This window comes from Eucyclogobius newberryi, unplaced genomic scaffold (genome assembly GCF_026437365.1).
Source record: "Eucyclogobius newberryi isolate DKJ021-1_F unplaced genomic scaffold, fEucNew1.0.hap1 SCAF_21, whole genome shotgun sequence".
NCBI lineage: Eukaryota > Metazoa > Chordata > Actinopteri > Gobiiformes > Gobiidae > Eucyclogobius > Eucyclogobius newberryi.
Window position 1 is genome coordinate 19,884,609 of NW_027315846.1, and position 15,754 is coordinate 19,900,362.

A 15,754-nucleotide genomic window follows, 5' to 3' on the forward strand; every position below is an offset into this window, starting at 1 on the left:
AGAGGCGCCATTGCGAGAGGCCATATCCGGTACAGTTGCCATGACGATGATGTCACACAACGCCAACATTCTGCCACTCTTTCAGAGATTGGGAAAAATCACAAATTTGACGACGAATCCCGAAAAAAAGACAAGACCGAGGAATACGATAAGCAACGATAAGCATCAAACGAAGATTATCTACAAAACGGAAGTGATTCCGTGTGAGCAGTGTATTCTTTTATTTAGATCTGCTTTGAAGTGTGTTTGCAGTGTTCTTCAGGACCTGGTGAAGGTTCCTCTGGTTAAGGTCTGCAGTCAGACACTTTGGGTAAACTTAACGAGCAAAGCAAAGAGCGATGGATGCGGTCAAACACGTCCGGATTCCACTGGACATTGCGGCATACGCGGAATCTCACCACATTTTAGAATTGACCCAGGAGCTGGTGCGTGGACTTGTGATCGAGCAGCCCGACGACCCTCTGGAGTGGCTCATCAGAGAACTGAAAAAACCGGAGCGCCTTCCCCGAGTGCTGGTGCTGGGGCCCCCGGCTGTGGGCAAGCGCAGCGTGGCGTCCCGTTTGGCGGCGGAGCTACAGGCGGTGCATTTGTCCACGGACAGTTTAGAGGACGTTCAAACGCGCCCCTATTTGGAAAACAACCAGGTGATACCAGCTGAGCTGCTGTGTTCTCTGGTCCAACAGAGACTGGCAGAAACAGACTGCTTCAACAGGTAATGTTCTGTAACTTACGCACACAGGGCAATTCAAAGGATGAAGTCCTTTGAATTGCCCTGTGTGCGAAATGCGCATGCATTTCCACAACAGGGGAAATGCATTATTTAAACAGATAAATACATAAAAGAGAAGAGTGCAGAGTGCAGATAAAACAATTTCAGTCATGTACAGCTAAGCAAAATTGTTTTTAGCCTAACGGTTAGATTTGAACATGGTCTGAGTAGAGGCCTGTCTCACAGCTGCAGAAAACTACAGTCCTGACTGGGCACCAGCGGGAGGTATAGCGTAGGAGTAGTGAGTATTTAGTTTATTTTCTTCTTGTTAGAGGTCTGTGAAAGATTGAATATTGACTGCAAATATGCCGATAGATCAAGCACATAAATGTGGACAGACATCTTGTGAAGCACCCTACTTTTATGACTGAATGTGACTCTGTTGACAGAGGCTGGATCATGGATGGCATTATCCAGAGCAGACTGCAGGCTCTGGCTTTACAACGAGCAGGAATCCTTCCTGAACACGTAGTACATCTGTTTGCTCCTGAGGACGTGTTGCAGGAGCGGAATCAAGGGCGAATGATGGATCCAAACACTGGAGATATGTATCACATTACTTTCATTTGGCCTGATGACAGGGCTGCTGCTGACCGACTGGTGAGGGGCCCGGTCCTGAGTGAGGAGACATTTGCAGCAAGGTTGCAACGATACCGGTGTGAGATCACTGGGTTAAGCTCGGCCTACAAACACTCCATGAAGGTGTTCAACAGTGATCAACCGCATGAGGATGTATACGAACAAGTGCTGGCATTTGTCAAGACCCGGGATTGCCAGAGAACCCCCCGAGTGCTGTTGCTGGGTCCTCCAGGTGCAGGCAAAAGTCTGCAGGCACAAAGGCTTAGTCACAAGTACAACCTGGTAAACATTGGCTGCAGTGAGCTCCTCAGGGCCGTGGTGGAAGATCGCAGTGAACTAGGGGCTCAGATCGAGCCCTATCTGGATGGGGAGAGCCCCGTTCCAGACCAATTGGTCTTGCAGGTTCTGGAGAAACGGTTGAATAAAGAGGACTGCTCTAGGGGGTGGATCCTCCATGGTTTTCCAGAAGAGATCAGCCAAGCCTGGGCACTAAAGAAGACGTTTCATCACCCAAATCGAGTGTTCTTCTTGGACCTATGTGAAGAGGAAAGTGTTGACAGAGTGTGTCTGAGAGCTACAGACCCAGTGACCGGGATCAGCCATCACCCCATAAGCTGTCCAGTTCCAAGTGCTGAGGTCCAGAGACGACTGCAGACCAACCCTGCCAACAGCAAGGAGGCTGTGCTCCGGCGGTTCCAACACTTCAGCTCTCAGGTGGCTGGGCTCAGTGCTGTGTACCCTGATGCCATCCACATCGATGCAGAACAGGACCCGCAGTCAGTGTTTGAGGTCCTGGAGAAAAAACTCACTACCAACTGAGGACACAAAGCGACATGCACTGAGAGAGCAGAGAAGTTCACTGACAGGCTTTTCCATTTACTGATAAAAGAACATTAATTGTTGGTGTGAGCAGTAAAATAGGCTTAGCCTCACATACTCTTCAAACATGAATTTTTATTTTTTTATTTTTTTAAAGAAATCATTTGCAAACTATCAATAAAAGTAGAAATTATGTGTGAACAGATTTTTTTGTTTATTTCAAAAACATTTTAACATAGTTTAAAGCTTATTCTTCCAAACAAATCCTGAAAATGTCCAAAAATTACACATTTTGGAATGTTTCAAATTATGTTTTTCATATACATATATAGGGCAAACAAAACATAAAATAATACATTGTTAAATTGTATTAAGTGCTTTAATGGATGTTAAAGCAAAATGTTTTAATATTTTACTGAAATATTTTGTGTTTCAGTAAAAATACATTTCGGAAATGAGGCTAGTTCTTATTTAGTACATGTACATTCAGTACCATATAATGTTATGGTACTGAATAATTGTAACATTTGATGTTAAACCCAACTCCTTATCCTCTCAATTTACAACAACGTATAAACCTCAGCCAAAAACATTTTTCAAAACACTGACAATAATGAAAACAACTTCTGTATCAACTCCTATCAAATAATCATAAAACAAACAATATTAACGGTTCAAGTGAAATAAAGCGCAGCACTGAGACACTATTATTTACATATTTTCATAATGTAGTCCTACAGTTTACTATGAGATGACACCTGGGAATAGAGCACCATTATATTGCACTAGGACCCACTTCTCCAGCAGATAATGTCATGAACATGACATAAGTTTTACTTGAGTAACTTTCACTTAAGTAAATAAACTGAGTAATTGTAAGTACTACCCACCTATAGAAGATGTAGTAGATGTAGCCTAAATTATATATCAAAGCTATTTGTAATCGCAGACACTTTTATTCCTAAATCAGTAATATATTTATTGTAGCGGAACTCTTACTTGAAAAGTTCTGGTTCCTCTTCCCATTGTGATTAACTCTAGTGACAAAAGCTTAATTATGTTGACACTATCACAGACTCTGTGACTATCCGCTTCTTTGGCACCACCATCAGGAGGCTCTGGTCCATGCCCTCTGATGTTGGACTCATGGACACTCGCGCACTGTTCACTTTCTGCACTATTTCCGATCATGTGTACATTTTTGAGAAATGTTCTGTGTAAATACCCAGACAAGTTTATTTTTTACCTTATTTTATAAGTAAATTCTTAATTCATGCATGCCATATTTGATTCTATTGATGTTGCAATTATTATTATTATTATTATTATATTATTCATTGTTTTATGTTTGTGAACTGTGTTCAGTGACAATGGCAATAAACCTTTTCTGAAATGATTTGAATATTTGTGTTTCTTGCACTGCTCCTTCAAAGATTATTTTGTGTTTTTTGTGTCCTTTAAAATACCAGATTGTGTGCATACTTTAATCTTTTGTCCTTCCAATTAACTTCAAATTATAAATCAGTTGTTCAATATTACTCCAAACAGTTCTGTCTTACTTGCGGAGTACTTTCCGCAAATAGCCTTCTTTTTCAATCTTGAGTAGTTTATAGGACCACTTCTTTGTACCTTTACTTGAGTAATATTATTTTTGAAGTAACAGTAAAACTTTTGGCCACTCTACTGTGGTGTATTCATAATAATATACAGTATAGCATATTGTACTGCACTGGCATATGTTACGGTCTAGGATGATTGATTACGTAATGATGTTGAACTTTATATTTTATTATGTACATATCACCACTTCCCATTGCACTACATAACTTTATACTCTATATTTTATTATGTACATATCATGCCGTTTAGTATTCAGTGTTCAATGTTTTGTTGTTTGTGTTGAACCGAATCACCAGGACAAGTTCCTATGTCTGCGAATTTTGTTTATCGACAAATGGCAATAAACCCTATTCTGATTCTGATTCTGTACGTGGCCCCAGGGCATGTTGGTTAATAAGAGATTTCTCCAGAAGCAGGCAGTTGTGTGAAGATTTAAGTACTTGTCTTTTCCTGTACTTTTCAAAACAAAAGAAATACAAGACGTAGATTTAAAATGATGTGGGTAATTGTACATACATTTTTTGGCTTGATCTTCAACAGTGGTTTCAGTCTAAAATAATTCATTTTAGAAATGTATCCATTAATGATATTTTGTTTGCACTTTTATCAATATTATTTTAATAGCAAAACATTACGATAAATGTAGGTTTTTTTAAAAGTCCCTCCCAAATTGTGTTAATTGGAGGAATGAGTTAAAAATATTCAATAAATATCTCTCCTTTGTCAAATCCATAAGTGCTTCTAAACTTGTCATTTATGGATAATTTTGATGTCTGAAGTATTGTCCTGTACATTTATTTTGTACAGGACAACACTTTATTCCTAAAATAGCATTTATTTTGCTATGTTTTTTGTTTTTGTTTTTTTTACTGTGATTGGACATGTATGTTGTATATTGTATATTTGTACGGTACCTATTTTAGTTGTAATGTGTTCACTTAATTAATTCCTAAGGCGCTGTCTTCTGGAAGGAGGAGACCCAGCGTTGTGAGGACTGTACTTGGGCTTATTTTATAGTCAGACCCACGTAATTATTTTCAGATAAAGGTGTTTGATATTGCACTTTGTTTGCTCTTGTACCTTTGCAGTTGCAACAATTCAAAATGTGAAACAAATGAAGTTTCATATTTTAATTTTTATCTTATATTTGATCCCTTCCCTCGTCTCCTCAGCGCTTGTTTGGGACACTACGAGGCGAGGAAAGGAAGCGAGGCTTGAGCCTGGGCTGCTGTGCTCCTTCTGTCCAGCAGGTAGCGCTGCCAATGGTAATCGTGGAGTCAGTGATAAACTGAAGAAGATTCATTGTTTTTGTAGCAGGAACTGTGTGAGCTGAGAGAGCGCTCATAACCACTCACATCAGACCCCTCTGCGTTATTCCCGGGACCCAGAGACTGTGAGCATGTTGGCCCTCAGAACCGCTCTGCGCCTCGGCTCCAGACTACACCTGTCCCCGCTCCAGGGGCTGCAGAGACGGGGCTGCGCTGGGGCCGCGATCCCGGTGGACGACGTGGTAAACGGGCTCACGGACGAACAGATTCAGGTCAGCCTCGTTCAGGCGCTGTGGAAACTGTGAAGATGCGTTTGATTTAAATGATCTAAGAGCGGAGTGTTGTCACTGTTGTACTTGTGACAATGTCGGAGAGGACGGTGACATAACTTAGCACGACCTGTTTGATAACGGGGGTCAGAAAATGTATTCTGGTCTTGGAAACAGGCTATTCTTCCATAAATTCCATATGTAAAAAGGATGAGATAAGTTGAGGTCACCTTAGGTAAAATTGCCCCAAAGAAATTGAAGCGACTTTGAGGTGTGAAGAGGGCGAGGGGCGGGGTCCAGGGGCTGGATTTGATTGGATGAACTTATCATCCTCGTGACGTAGTCTAGATCCTGGTAAATTGTTGAGAAATCAATACAACGGATGAAATCGTTTAACGTTTTTGGCAGTGTCCACTTTCTGCTCAGAAGTACCGATGGTCCCATTCAATATTCAAGATTTTCTTATGCAAACATGTAGAAGTTTCGTATTTTCTTATATATTTTCTTCTTCTTTTGCACAGCTCCGACAAAGTGTTCGCAAATTTTGTGCTGAACAACTAGCTCCTTACGCAGATGAGATCGACAAGAAAAATGAGTTTCCGCAAATGAGAGTAAGTACAATTTACTATGAACCCTGCTAAATCTGTGTGTGTCAACCACCTGTAATTATGTGCACTACCGAACCATAATGTGAATCATCTCTACACTTCACTTGCTATATATTCTGTCCATACACTGCACTGCACATAAACGTAGTCATAGCTGTACTTACTGCACAGTGTGTTCGCTTTATTTTATTTATGTATCTTGTTTTCAAGTTACACGTTTCTATTATCCTGCTATTCTTGAGGTGTGGTGCTGCACTAGAATGTCCCCATTGTGGGATAAATAAAGGTTCTATTATTTTAAGTCATCTTTGTTACGGAAAAAAACATTGTTCTCGAATAATCTCAGTCATCTAAGAGCCATTCAAGAGTACATGTTTGATCACAATCAAATATCAAATATATTTCCTCCAAAAATATATATTTAAGTTTGATTATGATTTGTGTTTCTTTTTAGAAATACTGGGAAGCCATGGGTGAGATGGGCCTTCTTGGCATTACTGCTCCAGGTTATTTATTTTCTCATCAGTTAAATGAGCAAATTCTTAAAACAGTGACATAAATAATCTCTCATTGTCTGCGCCCAGTGGAGTATGGCGGAACCGGGCTGGGTTACTTGGACCATGTCATTGTAATGGAAGAAATGTCCCGCGTATCAGCAGCCATTGCATTGAGCTACGGCGCTCACTCCAACCTCTGTGTCAACCAGATGGTCCGCCATGGCAACGAGAAACAGAAGGAGAAGTATCTACCCAAGGTTTGTCTGTCTTCATTTCCCCCTGTGAGCCTCCATTTTTCTGAGAACAGGCAGATCTAATGTATGACAGTGTAGTAATCTAACACAAACACTACAACCCCAACTAAACCTGAGCATAACCATCATCTTGCACTGTTGTGCAGCTGCTGAATGGGGAGCATGTGGGAGCACTGGCCATGAGTGAACCCAACGCTGGCTCTGACGTGGTTTCCATGAAACTCAAAGCCCAGAAGAAAGGTAAGTACTTTTAGAATTAAAACAAATTAAAAACAAATTAAAAACAAATTAAAAACTATATAAAAACTTGAACCGACACCTTAACGTGGTGGAGGGGTTTGAGTGCCCGAATGATCCCGGGAGCTATGTTGTCGGGGGCTTCATGCCCCTGGTAGGGTCTCCCAAGGCAAACAGGTCCTAGGTGACGGGTCAGACAAAGATCGGTTCAGAAGCCTCTTATGACGACGACACGAACAAGGCCGTTTACGTCGCCCGGATCGGCGTCACCGGGGCCCCATCCTGGAGCCAGGCCTGGGATGGGTGCTCCATGGCGAGCGCCTGGTGGCCGGGTCTTACCCCACGGGGCCCGGCCGGGCACAGCCCGAAAGAGCGACGTGGGGCCGCCCTCCCGTGGGCCCACCACCCGCAGGAGGATCCATAAGGGGCCGGTGCAGAGAGATCTGGGCGGCAGTCGACGGCAGGGGCCTCGGCGACCAGATCTCCAGACACAGAGACTAACTCTGGGGACATGGAATGTCACCTCGCTGGGGGGGAAAGAGCCTGAGCTTATGCGGGAGGTTGAGCGATACCGACTAGATATAGTCGGCCTCACCTCCACGCACAGTTTGGGCTCTGGAACCCATCTCCTCGAGAGGGGCTGGACGCTCCACTTCTCTGGTGTTGCCTGCGGGGAGAGGCGGCGGGCTGGTGTGGGCTTGCTGATAGCCCCTCAGCCCAGCCGCCACGTGTTGGAGTTTACCCCGGTGAACGAGAGGGTCGCGTCCCTCCGCCTTCGGGTGGGGGACAGGTCTCTCACTGTTGTGGCGGCCTACGGGCCGAACAGCAGTGCAGAGTACCCGGCCTTCTTGGAGTCCTTGGGAGGGGTACTGGACAGTGCACCGACCGGGGACTCCGTTGTTCTACTGGGGGACTTCAACGCCCACGTGGGCAATGACAGTGACACCTGGAGAGGGGTGATCGGGAAGAACGGCTTCCCCGATCTGAACCCGAGCGGTGTTCAGTTATTGGACTTCTGTGCTAGCCACGGATTGTCCATAACGAACACCATGTTCAAGCACAAGGGTGTCCATCAGTGCACATGGCACCAGGACACCCTAGGCCGGAGGTCAATGATCGACTTTGTTGTCGTGTCATCAGACCTCCGGCCGCGTGTCTTGGACACTCGGGTGAAGAGAGGGGCAGAGTTGTCAACCGATCACCACCTGGTGGTGAGTTGGATCCGCTGGCGGAGGAGGAAGCCGGACAGACTTGGCAGACCCAAGCGCATTGTGAGGGTCTGTTGGGAACGTCTAGTGTAGCCCTCTGTCAGTAGGGTATTCAACTCGCACCTCCGGGAGAGCTTCTCCCATGTCCCGGGGGAGGTTGGGGACATTGAGTCCGAGTGGACCATGTTCTCCGCCTCCATTGTTGATGCGGCTGCTCGGAGTTGTGGTCGCAAGGTCTCCGGTGCCTGTCGTGGCGGCAACCCCCGAACCCGGTGGTGGACACCGGAAGTAAGGGATGCCGTCAGACTGAAGAAGGAGGCCTATCAGGCCACTCTGGCTTGTAGGTCTCCGGAGGTCATCGACGGGTATCGGCAGGCCAAGCGAGCCGCGGCTCGTGCTGTCGCAGAGGCAAAAACCCGGGCCTGGGAGGAGTTCGGGGAGGCCATGGAGGAGGACTATCGGTCGGCACCAAAGAAATTCTGGCAAACCGTCCGGCGCCTCAGGAGGGGGAAGCAGTGTCTCACCAACACCGTTTACGGTGCGGGTGGAGGCCTGCTGACCTCAACTGGGGATGTCGTCGGACGGTGGAAGGAATACTTTGAGGATCTCCTTAATCCCTCAGTCACGTCTTCCGAAAAGGAAGTAGAGACCGGGGACTCGGAGGCTGGCTCATCCATCACCCAAGCTGAAGTCACTGAGGTTGTTCGCAAACTCCTCGGTGGCAGGGCTCCGGGGGTGGATGAGATCCGCCCTGAGTACCTAAAGTATCTGGATGTTGTAGGACTGTCTTGGTTGACACGTCTCTGCAACATCGCGTGGCGTTCGGGGACCGTGCCTCTGGACTGGCAGACCGGGGTGGTGGTCCCTCTGTTCAAGAAGGGGGACCGGAGGGTGTGTTCCAACTACAGATGGATCACACTCCTCAGCCTCCCGGGTAAGGTCTATTCCAAGGTACTGGAGAGGAGAATCCGACCGATAGTCGAACCTCGGATTCAGGAGGAGCAGAGTGGTTTTCGTCCCGGTCGTGGAACACTGGACCAGCTCTATACCCTCCATCGGGTGCTCGAGGGCTCATGGGAGTTTGCCCAACCAGTCCACATGTGCTTTGTGGATCTGGAGAAGGCTTTCGACCGTGTCCCTCGGGGTGTCCTTTGGGGGGTGCTCCGGGAGTACGGGGTCCGGAGCCCTTTGCTCAGGGCTGTCCGGTCCCTGTATGACCGGAGCAGGAGCTGTGTTCGCATTGCCGGCAGTAAGTCAGACCTGTTCCCAGTGCATGTTGGACTCCGCCAGGGCTGCCCTTTGTCACCGGTTCTGTTCATAATTTTTATGGACAGAATTTCTAGGCGCAGTCAGGGGTCGGAGGGTGTCCGGTTTGGGGACCACAGGATCTCATCTCTGCTGTTTGCAGACGATGTTGTCCTGATGGCTCCATCAAACCCGGACCTGCAACATGCACTGGGACGGTTTGCAGCCGAGTGTGAAGCGGCTGGGATGAGAATCAGCACCTCCAAATCCGAGGCCATGGTTCTCGACCGGAAAAAGGTGGCTTGCCCTCTCCAGGTGGGTGGGGTGTCCTTGCCCCAAGTGGAGGAGTTCAAGTATCTCGGGGTCTTGTTCACGAGTGAGGGAAGGATGGAGCGTGAGATCGACAGGCGGATCGGTGCAGCGGCTGCAGTGATGCAGTCGCTGCATCGGACCGTTGTGGTAAAGAGGGAGCTGAGCCGAAAGGCAAAGCTCTCTATTTACCGGTCGGTCTACGTTCCTACCCTCACCTATGGTCATGAGCTTTGGGTAGTGACCGAAAGAACAAGATCGCGGATACAAACGGTCGAAATGAGTTTCCTCCGCCGTGTGGCTGGGCGCTCCCTTAGAGATAAGGTGAGGAGCTCGGCCACACGGGGGGAGCTCGGAGTAGAGCCGCTGTCCCACCGGGAAGAGGCCCCGGGGAAGACCCAGGACACGCTGGAGAGACTATGTCTCTCGGCTGGCCTGGGAACGCCTCGGGATCCCCCCGGAGGAGTTAGAGGAAGTGTCTGGGGAGAAGGAAGTCTGGGAGTCCCTGCTCAGACTGCTGCCCCCGCGACCCGGCCCCGGATAAAGCGGCAGAAGGTGGATGGATGGATGGACTATATACTATATATTTTATATTATATAAAATAATATAAGACAGAGAGAACCACACAATGCCATAGTTGGTGGCTGTAGACTTGATGTAGGGTTGGAGCGACCCCAAGTCAAGTTGGGCTTAAAAACAACTATTTCCGTTTTAGACTCATTCAAGTCGAGGAAATTCATAGCCAACAAAGCCTTGACGTCATCCAATAATTTCAGGAGGGGTGCCAGAGTACTATGTTTTTGTTTTATTTAGTGGCAAATAGACTTGGGAATTTGCATAAAAGTGATACAATATTCTATGTTTTCTAAAGATTTGACCAAAAGGCAGGAGGTCCAAAGAAAAAAGAAAAAGTCTTAGAATAGAGCCCTGCGGAACACCACAATGTAGAGGGGCCCGTGAAGAAAAGGAGTCCCCAACTTGTACAGTTAATGACCTGTCAGCCGGGAAGGAACCACTCCAGTGCGGTTTCCCTGACACCCACATAGATAATTATTTGGTCCACTGTGTTAGAATTAACCATTTAAAAAAAAAAAAATTAAAAACAAGTCCCTCATTGGTCCAGGAGTGTTCAATTGTATTCACTGGAATGATTGAGAAGACGTTTTGTTTTTCTAAAAACAGATTCCAGACAATGCAACTGATTTTTTTTCTACAATAATATAATTAAAAAACTTAAGTGCAGTTTCTGTGCTATGATTGATACATGTCCATTACATTGTGTGTTTGTAAACAGGACTAACTTTTCTCCCCATCTACAATAAATGTCCATCTAGAATGTTATATCCAAAACCATGTTTTTCTGACATGGTCTAAATTCTATTAAAGAGAATCCCATCGTGTCTTTTCCTTGGTTCTACTGTGAGCCAGTGACAACTTAGAACAGTGAAAAGAGAGAAGAGTTTATTTAACAGCAGCACAGGACCAAGAGACAATAAGTCCTCACATTGAGTGTGTCTTCAATTGTAGATTATGAGTTATATTTGAGGACATACTGAGTCAGACTTCTTCTCAAAGCTGATTGCTGTCTGCTGCCATTGGCTTTTACAGGTGACCACTATGTTCTTAATGGCAACAAGTTCTGGATCACAAACGGGCCAGATGCTGATGTCCTCATTGTTTATGCTAAAACAAACCCGGAAGCCCAACAAAAAGGCATTACAGCCTTCATTGTGGAAAAGGTAAGTTGTTTCCTGATGATTTGGTAAATCCCCATGTGCACAGGATGGATGAGGTCTGGATGCTTGTTTGTTGTGCAGGGGATGCCTGGATTTTCTACGGCACAGAAACTGGACAAACTTGGCATGAGGGGCTCCAACACATGTGAGCTCATCTTTGAAGACTGCAAAATCCCAGGTTAGCTTTGAATATTTACAACACAAGATTCAAACTAATCAAATATATGTGGGTCTGTATATTTGTATTTATATATCAAGGACAATTGAGTTAGTTTGTAGAGTAGCTCGACATTCAACCCTGGCAAAAGGTTTAGAAGTTAGTAATGGACCTCTTTCTCATAAAATGAGAGCCACAACAAACAATTGGCTAACGTGTCGACTAGATCAGGGGCCCCCAACCATTTTCTCTGTGAGAGCTACTGCTGTTACCAGTTGCGTGAATGGAACTTATGTTTAAACGACTACTGTATTGCAGTAAGTGGGATGTAGAGAGATACTAGAATAAATAATATAACATTATATATTTATAGTATTTTCATTGTATAGAACACCGGTTGGCAATCTTTATGGCTTCAGGTGCCACTTTAAATAGTTCATGAGTGTTCCACCACTAAACACACACAATTAAAAAAATATTAAGATTCTAAATAAACTGAATATAAATCCCTGCATTCTGGTGCTTTTTGGTGTTTTTCTTTTTCAGTAGCAGGCTACAGTCTTACTGCTCATAATATATTCCTTAGGCATCCTCTTTATTTATATATAATTTAGGCTTGCAACAATTACGAGTGAATCGAGTAATTTGATTACAAAAAAGCTTTGATTATTATTTTATTGCCTCGATGATTAGTTTAATTTACATATTTAATTAAAAACACATGCAGCAACTAAAACACAACAGAGGATAGAGCGGTGCATTTTAAACTCACGAGTGCGACCGGGAAGAGTTTTGTTGTGTGAAAGAGCACGGTGTCCCGGGCTGCCACTCTAACCACCGCAACTAGCTCCGCGCTCCGTGCTCCGCCCACCCCAGCCTCCGCGTCCTCGTCCCGCCACTGCAGACTCGCCGTCCCCAGCGTTCCCCCCACACAACAACTCTGCTTCCCAGTCACAGTCGTAGATTTAAAACACGCCGCCCTCTCCTTTGTTGCGCCTCGAAACAGCCAATATCCATGGAAACGGCACGGAGGACAATCCGCGACGACACAGAGGCCAAAGTGAATGGCAAATGCTAAATGGTTTACAGAATTTACCAAAAAAATTACCGATTATTTCAAAGAAAGAATCAATAGATTACTCAATTACTAAAATAATCAATAGCTGCAGCCCTAATATAATTATTTTAGTTTAGTTTTAACTTCATATTATCAAATAGGTATTATTCTAAGTTGAAGCTTTAATTGCTTCTCATGTCAGTGTACTTAATGCGCTGTCCATCTCTGGCTTTTTCACATCAAGACTCTTTCAGCAGCCACAATACGGACACTTATTTATATTTTAAGGGCCCAATGAAGTGTTTAGCTGCTGTTTGGCTGCTTTTATGCTACTTTGGTGACACACAGCGCTGTTTCAATGCAGCTTTGGACAGAATAATGTCCTAACTTCCCGGTACCTAAAAGGACAGAACGAAATAAAATACACAATAGTGTAGCAGCAAACGGCAGCACTCTAACCCACGAGGCACGACGCTCATCCGCTCTGAAAGCGCACATCGCATGTTTAACCCTCCCTTAGGCTCCATTGCTGACGCAGACCAGGGGAAAGGGTCCAAAGTCGTGGTGGGCACAGCCTAAATGAACGCGGGCCGTGTCGCTACAGAAGCAGCGGCCAATTAAAAAGCTGCTAGGTTTGCCGTTCTCTGTTATAGACTATATGGAGATGATTAATCATGCGTATGCCACGAAGTATATTTGTATGTAGAAGATGACCAATGACCTTAGGTCATTCGTAATCACAACTTGACCTTTTTGTCCCCCATGTGTGTTAGAGGAGAACATCCTTGGACCTTTGAACAAAGGTGTGTATGTGATGATGAGTGGGCTCGACCTGGAGAGGCTCGTCCTGGCATCTGGACCAATTGGGTGGGTTCATACTGAATGTATGTTATTTCAGAATGCGGTGCAGAGATTATCAAAATAATAATAAGTCAAGCTGGATTTGAGAATGTTGCTTTTCCTGTCCCAGGATCATGCAGTCTGTCCTGGATTTTGCGGTGCCCTACCTCCACATCCGAGAGGCCTTTGGACAGAAGATTGGACACTTTCAGGTTGAATCTTCTACACTATAAAGATATGTCAAGTCACAGGGTTATAGTGATTTACAACAACAGAAATAGAAGGTTAAAAGTTAGACATAACAATGACTCATCGTTGGAGAGAGGGTTATGTTTAACACACCAAGCTCTGGAAGACAATTTAACAGTTCTCAACATGCAACGTTGTTCTATTTAATTTGTATTTTTATACAGTTGCCATGTTAAATCAATGTTAGGAAATTGTACATATTTAGATGTTATGTGTTCCAGTGTCCCTCTGTTGCTATCCAAACTGCCAATGAACCACTCAATTGTTAATAATTCTATTCATGGGTGTCAGTCACATGACTTATTTGTTATTGTAGCCATCTTGAAGACGTCACCCATGCTGTGGCCTCTCCGCTGTAAGATTGTTGTGAGAAACGGCGCATCAAATTTAAAATGAAAAGGGTTGTCACTTCAAGAAGACCTTAGAACCTCTACAGAAGCAACAATTGGCCACAACAATCTTGTGCGGACATTTACATCTAAGCTCGGACTCGGTCTGGAGTGATATCTGTAAGTCCACTGGCCCCTCCTGACCACAGTAATCTATTTCTGGTGACAAACAGGGTCTTTAGGGATGTTACGGAAGAGGGCCCACAGTGAGCACGCAGCTTTCGTCCTCAAGATGGCAATAGCAACGAATATGTGACATCACCTTCGGACCCATGAATATTCTAATATGCATTTGTTGGCAGTTAATGCAAGGAAAGATGGCAGACATGTACACCAGGCTGAGTTCCTGTCGACAGTATGTGTACAATGTGGCCCGAGCCTGTGATAAGGGACACTTTAGCTCAATGGTGAGTACATGCCGGGCCCTCTTAAGGTTGGTCCCTGGGCTGTAGCCTGAAGACCTTGCTTAAGACGGCCCTGCCCACATGTTTTATCATTTTAGTGGTTATACTATATACACTACACTATACTATACTAATGGCTGCTGTTGTATAGGACTGTGCTGGAGTCATCCTGTACTGTGCGGAGAATGCCACACAAGTTGCTCTGGATGGTATCCAGTGTTTAGGTGAGAACTTCAACAGACACTCTAACTCTACATGTGGTGGGCAGTGAGGTCTGGAATCAAAGTGAATAAATTGGATTGTAACTTTATAGAAACGGTGTCGCCGCTTCAAGTTTGTAGGGCATCAAGTGGCTCCGAGGGGCACCAGCTCACCTCCATGCAGTTGTGATTGAATGACACTATATCCCAGAGCTTCTCAAACTTTTTTTCTGACACGCCCCCCCACAGTCTATGGGACTGTGCAAAATTGGTGGTCGCGTCCAGACCAAAAGCCCAGGGCTGGTGTTTTCCTCCCAGTCCAGGCCTGCTCAACGTTGTATGATTTATATTATTTTCGACGTTGTTTCTTATTGTCTTGCACAGGTGGAAACGGCTACATCAATGACTACCCAATGGGGAGGTATCTGAGGGACGCTAAGCTGTATGAGATCGGAGCAGGCACCAGTGAGATCCGCCGTCTCATCATTGGAAGGTCCTTCAACGCCTTGTACAAATAGGAGTGGACTGACCTCTCACGTGTGAACAGTTACTGACACCAACCGCCTTATTGTGACTAGTGAACACAATGCAATGCAAACAGAGATCAACAGGTCGTTCTCGTTAGCTTCATCCGGATGCCATGCTGCAAACAACGGTCCTGGGTGATCACATGACCCTTTGCACCTACCGTGAAATGATTTTATCTACTGAATGAAGTAGTGCAGTGGTAATGATTTTTGTTTTGTGTATTTATCCAACACTCCCATCTGAGCTTCAAGAGTAAGAGAATCCTACTTAATATGAGCTCAGAGATTTATGGTAAAGAATGTCATGTCTGAAAGAAGTGGATGTCACACTAAATGCTCTAGGATGTAAATTATATGGTAAACTGAACATATAAACCTGCTGTCTGAGAAGAACATTGTGGATAACAGGCTAAGTTTAGCAGCATCGTTTCTCTACTATTCCACCCCTTGCATTTGTATAGTTATTTACATATAGGTTTTTTCCAATAAAAGTTGTTCTTTCTTTCTGGGTG

General features: G+C 45.0%; 2 protein-coding genes across 2 annotated transcripts; both read left to right on the forward strand.

Annotated features, from left to right (window-relative positions):
- Positions 1–291: 291 nt before the first annotated feature.
- ak8 (adenylate kinase 8) lies at positions 292–2,206 on the forward strand. Its single transcript, XM_072458171.1, has 2 exons — positions 292–712; positions 1,159–2,206. The coding sequence occupies exons 1-2, from the start codon at positions 339–341 to the stop codon at positions 2,165–2,167; spliced, it is 1,383 nt and encodes a 460-aa protein (XP_072314272.1). The 5' UTR covers positions 292–338; the 3' UTR covers positions 2,168–2,206.
- A 2,868-nt stretch (positions 2,207–5,074) lies between these two features.
- On the forward strand, positions 5,075–15,750 carry ivd (isovaleryl-CoA dehydrogenase). The gene is made up of 12 exons (XM_072457723.1): positions 5,075–5,327; positions 5,846–5,935; positions 6,387–6,438; positions 6,517–6,686; positions 6,830–6,923; positions 11,292–11,422; positions 11,501–11,597; positions 13,407–13,500; positions 13,604–13,685; positions 14,414–14,518; positions 14,667–14,739; positions 15,100–15,750. The coding sequence occupies exons 1-12, from the start codon at positions 5,187–5,189 to the stop codon at positions 15,231–15,233; spliced, it is 1,263 nt and encodes a 420-aa protein (XP_072313824.1). The 5' UTR covers positions 5,075–5,186; the 3' UTR covers positions 15,234–15,750.
- Positions 15,751–15,754: the final 4 nt, after the last annotated feature.